At 37.1% G+C, this 4,894-nt stretch overlaps 2 protein-coding genes across 3 annotated transcripts in view; one reads left to right on the top strand and one right to left on the bottom strand.

Annotated features, from left to right (window-relative positions):
- Positions 1 to 2,698, bottom strand: part of LOC107703828 (TAF5-like RNA polymerase II p300/CBP-associated factor-associated factor 65 kDa subunit 5L) — a 6,713-nt gene extending 4,015 nt beyond the window's left edge. Inside the window, exons 1-4 of one of the 2 annotated variants that reach the window (XM_016506584.1) lie at positions 2,542 to 2,698; positions 1,003 to 1,144; positions 808 to 912; positions 535 to 728 (exon numbers count right to left, since the gene is read on the bottom strand). In XM_016506584.1, the coding sequence (XP_016362070.1) occupies positions 535 to 728; positions 808 to 912; positions 1,003 to 1,141 (438 nt within the window). In that variant the 5' untranslated portion in view covers positions 1,142 to 1,144; positions 2,542 to 2,698. The remainder of the gene's footprint in view (positions 1 to 534; positions 729 to 807; positions 913 to 1,002; positions 1,145 to 2,541) is intronic. The other variant, XM_016506583.1, reaches the window with a different exon arrangement.
- Positions 2,699 to 3,473: 775 nt separating this feature from the next.
- Positions 3,474 to 4,894, top strand: part of LOC107703827 (nuclear pore complex protein Nup133-like) — a 12,891-nt gene continuing 11,470 nt past the window's right edge. The window contains exons 1-2 of the mRNA XM_016506582.1: positions 3,474 to 3,735; positions 4,295 to 4,410. Coding sequence (XP_016362068.1) covers positions 3,608 to 3,735; positions 4,295 to 4,410 — 244 coding nt within the window. The 5' untranslated portion in view covers positions 3,474 to 3,607. The remainder of the gene's footprint in view (positions 3,736 to 4,294; positions 4,411 to 4,894) is intronic.

The following is a 4,894-nucleotide window of genomic DNA, read 5'->3' as shown; positions in this document are numbered from 1 at the left end:
AAAATGTCTATAATAATCTATATTTATTAAATATAATTTATTAACAAATGTGTTAATAAAGTGTATATTTAATAAATCAAAGTATATCTGACCTGCATTTTACGTTTTTAATTTATCAATTAGAGTTATTTTCAATCAAACTGACCTCACTTGTTTACTATAGTATATATTATATAAACTGAATAACTGAACATCACTCCACAAGATGGGGTCATGTGACAAAGTAGTACACTATTGTTTGACATTTATTGCGGCATAATTCCCACTGTTATGCTAATGATGTTTTTAATTTACGTTTACAGTGTGCACTACAAAGTATTCAGAAAGCAGTACACTAATATTTCATTGTAAACATTGGCTTTCTCTCTTAGTTTGCTAACACAGGAAGCAGCTTTAGTGCTAATGTAACAATTAAGAACAAAATTTGTGCATATGGTGAGTAACTGATGCTTTACTGATGCATTAAAAATCCGTGCCATCAAGTTTGGTCAGTCTCATCATAAACAAACACTTTTTAACGGTAAAGTAACTGACCTGAGGTGTGACAACTCCTCGTAGCAGGTCTACGATGGCTTTCTGCTCAGGGTCCTGCTGGAAGAACGAGTGGAAGCGACTGTAAAACGAGTCTACCGCCCCCTTCAGGCCACACCGTGCCATGTCCAGGTGCAGGTAGAGGAAGAGCGGAAACAAGACGCCGCTCACCTCCTTCACTAACGGCGCTTCTGCCTCTGAAACAGAGAAAACAGCTGTTAAACCCAGATGACATATGGATTAAAGCATTAGGAGCATGTGTCTGTCATCTCTCACCCTGCAGGAAGGAGCGCAGTCTGGAGAACTGGGTCTCATACTGCTGCGGGACTGACTGACACGGGGCTGCGGACACCACATTCGCACAGCTGGACTCCGTCTGAACTGCACACGCCAGAAAGAGATCGAAGAGATGAGCATCGCTGTTACTATCGTTTAGAGTTAAGGACCCATGTTCATATAAAGAGGATTCACCCGTCAGACTGGCTGCCATCTCCTCAGCAGACTGGGAGAGTTTGGCCCCCTTCAGAGACCCATCTGTGTCTATATACTGCCTCCTCTTCAGGTACTGGGTCACCGTATACTGGATCTGCTCCGTCCGCACCCGCTTCATCTCCTGATGGAGACACGCAACACACACACAGTGTCATATATCTCTCTTCACAGCAGCCATTAATGGTGCGCAATGCGGGAAAAAAAATCCAACATATAGACTAATGCTTGGATTCACAGCATTCACTTGGATTCAGTCTCAAAACACACCAGGGAATCATATCAATATGAATGTTTGACTCGATTTTGGGCAATCATAAGAATGCTTGAATATTTGATAAAATTTTAGGAAATCATAAGAATGCTTGAACGAATATTTGATTCGATTTCAGGTAATCATAAGAATGCTTGAATATTTGATTCGAATTCAGGGAATCATAAGAATGCTTGAATTAATATTTGATTCAAATTCAGGGAATCATATGAGTGCTTGAATGAATATTTAATTCGAATTCAGGGAATCATAAGAGTGCTTGAATGAATATTTGATTCGAATTCAGGGAATCATAAGAGTGCTTGAATTAATATTTGATTCGAATTCAGGGAATCATAAGAATGCTTGAATTAATATTTGATTCAAATTCAGGGAATCATATGAGTGCTTGAATGAATATTTAATTCGAATTCAGGGAATCATAAGAGTGCTTGAATGAATATTTGATTCGAATTCAGGAAATCATATGAGTGCTTGAATTAATATTTGATTCGAATTCAGGGAATCATAAGAATGCTTCAATTACTATTTGATTCGAATTCAGGGAATCATAAGAATTCTTGAATGAATATTTGATTCGAATTCAGGAAATCATCATGGAATCATAAGAGTGCTTGAATGAATATTTGATTCGAATTCAGGGAATCATAAGAATGCTTGAATGAATATTTGATTAGAATTCAGGGAATCATAAGAGTGCTTGAATTAATATTTGATTCGATTTCAGTGAATCATAAGAATGCTCGAATAATTGATTTGATTTTAGGGCATCATAAATTACACTTATTTGATTTCAGGGAATCATAAGAGTGCTCGAATATTTGAGTTGATTTCAGAGAATCATAAGAGTGCTCGAATATTTGAGTTGATTTTTGAGAATCATAAGAGTGCTCGAATATTTGAGTTGATTTTAGAGAATCATAAGAGTGCTCGATCATTCCATTCAATTCGGACGTTCAATTCCAACGCGTCTATAATGCCTCAAATAGCTGCCTAGGTAGGTAACTCATTATGATTTGAGACACAGACAGGAAAAGCAGGTTAATTTCTGCGCCATGCAGCCACATATCAATTCCTTAGTTATCTTCACGTAAGATTTATGAAATAAATCAAGACTGCTCAGAATCCTGCAGGTCAAATATACGCGCGGCCTCGGTCACCGAGCCCATTATCAAACTCTGATCTCAAATACACTCGACTCGCAGCGCTTTAGATCTGTTTTACAGTTTAGTAAAGCTGTTAAACACCTACTGCATACTCCGTATATGACAGTCCTGGAGAAAAGCGCTGGTTTAAGCCATGAACGAGGAGTTCAGGAGAAGACTGCTGCTCCTCACCGCTGCTCACTCTTCTTCTGCGCCTCCACTGAGAGCGCGCTGAGTCCGCAGGCGCTACACTGCCATCTAGCGCAACGACCGCATATATCTTCTTCTTCTTCTTCTTTACATTTTATTGGCGGTTGGCAAACCAACGACCGCATATATAACCATAGATAATGATTATAAGACATTTTCGAAATTCCGTCGGCTATCTTACTTTTTTGTATTTGTGTATTGATTTGTTTGTCTTATACATATATTTAAGTATGAAGTTGAAGATATAAAGACATGTTACCTTATATTAAATTATGGTAATTACATAATGAAATATTATTATAATTATAACATCATATTTATTAAGTCACGATCTTTTTAAATTAATTAAATTGCACTTATTTGTATTTAATGAGACAGTTAAAATACATTTGCCTCGCAATGACCTTAAATTCACATCCCGGCAGTTAAAAAAAAATACACATATATAAAATAAAAATATAAATAAGATCAAAATGTATCCATAAATAAATAATATTTTAAGTGTTATTTGTATTACTTATTATTATTATTAATATTATTGTTAAAAGTGAAGACTGATAAAGGAGAGATATGTTTTCGTTGTAGTTTAAAGTACAGAAATAAAGAAGAAATTATTTTTAATATAATGTTGAGATGGATACATTTCGGCGCAGACACACCTGAGTTATAATAATATGCAACATTTTACTAGTTAACATATTTAAATCTGAAACTACATTATCCCTTTATACTACTGCGAGAAATAGCCACCAATCCTAGTCGGTTTTCAAACGCTTGTTCTGTAACACTGACCCAGAATCAGTTTATCGCAGATCAGCAGCAAGAGCGCATGCGCAATGCGCATTTGAATGACGCGCATTGTGTGCGCCTGACCGACTGTAGCGAGCGCGCGGTAAAAGCTTTCCAACGTTTATCGCGAATAAGTTTCCGTCCGTTGTAAACAGGCTGCCGGCCCAGTATGTTCACTCCCCGCGGCACACCGAGCTCAGGCCGCAGACAGGCGCCCCGGACCGGCGGTCGGAGGAGCGTGAGTGCCGTTCAGCCCGGGCTGCTGTTCTCTCCACGCCGCTCCGCTGTCACAGCCAGGTAAAACAGAGTAAACACACAGACGAGAGATGCTAAACTTACCATGCTACTATGTTTTTTAAACATACACCACGGTATTGTTTTCAGTACCAAATAAATACCATGGAAACGTTACATAAATATGATAATTCTTCAGCATTGTGTTACATATGACAGTAACGTTACCGTCTGATACCGTCACGGTATTTTTGTAAAGTTTGTTATAGAGTCTTGTAGCAAAATCAATTATTTAATTACATATAATTTTTTAATTAATTTCTTTATATTTAATATATTTTATTCTATTAATTATAAAATAATAAAGTAAGATATGTAATTTTCCTATTATTGTATCTGAATTTCTTTTACATGTTTTGTAAATGTACAATAATTATGAAATTGTTCCTAACTTCAAAACAAATAGTAAGGCTTTTTTTTTTTTTAGAAAAAAAGGTAGCTTGTATAAATAAATTAAATAAAATCTGAATATGACCATTTATAGTTAACTTTATTTATTTTTATAGTTCAGTTTATTTATTATTATTTTTAATTGATTTGTGCATCTCTATTCTTTCTCCAGATCCACTCCCACCCGAGTTCAGAGTCATGCAGTCCTCGATTCACATAATTTTGACATTCAGACTTTCGGATCATCTCTGCCTGTCAAAGTCATGGAGGCGCTGACCATGGCCGATGGTAAAGATTCGGGTCTTTAACTTTCAGGGATGCAAACTTGTCACCTTTCGGCGAAATTCGCAGTTTTGAATTCAAAATGGGTCATTTGTGTGATTCGTGTAGATCCAGTGGAATGACAAACGTGAGTGTAAAACATTACGCGAGTGAATACACTAAATTGTTCTGTGAGTCATTGCTATGATTGACAGTAATAACTGTAGCAATGGACGAACTATCTGACAAATCGATGATAAAATAGAGCTGTGCATTAAGTCATTCAGGGTAACAAAACTACAGCAGCAACAAGTCTGTGTTGGCTGAATATATTTAGCACAGGGCTGTCCAAACTCGGTCCTGGAGGGCCGGTGTCCTGCAGAGTTTAGCTCCAACCCCAATTAAACACACCTGAACCAGCTAATCAAGCTCTTTCTAGGCATACTAGAAACTTAAAGGCAGGTGTGTTGAGGCAAGTTGGAGCTAAACTCTGCAGGACACCGGCCCTCCA

Source organism: Sinocyclocheilus anshuiensis, unplaced genomic scaffold, assembly GCF_001515605.1.
Source record: "Sinocyclocheilus anshuiensis isolate Anshui unplaced genomic scaffold, SAMN03320099.WGS_v1.1 scaffold274, whole genome shotgun sequence".
Lineage (NCBI taxonomy): Eukaryota > Metazoa > Chordata > Actinopteri > Cypriniformes > Cyprinidae > Sinocyclocheilus > Sinocyclocheilus anshuiensis.
The sequence above is the reverse complement of the archived record's forward strand: the minus strand, read 5'-3'. Positions and strand labels throughout refer to the sequence as shown.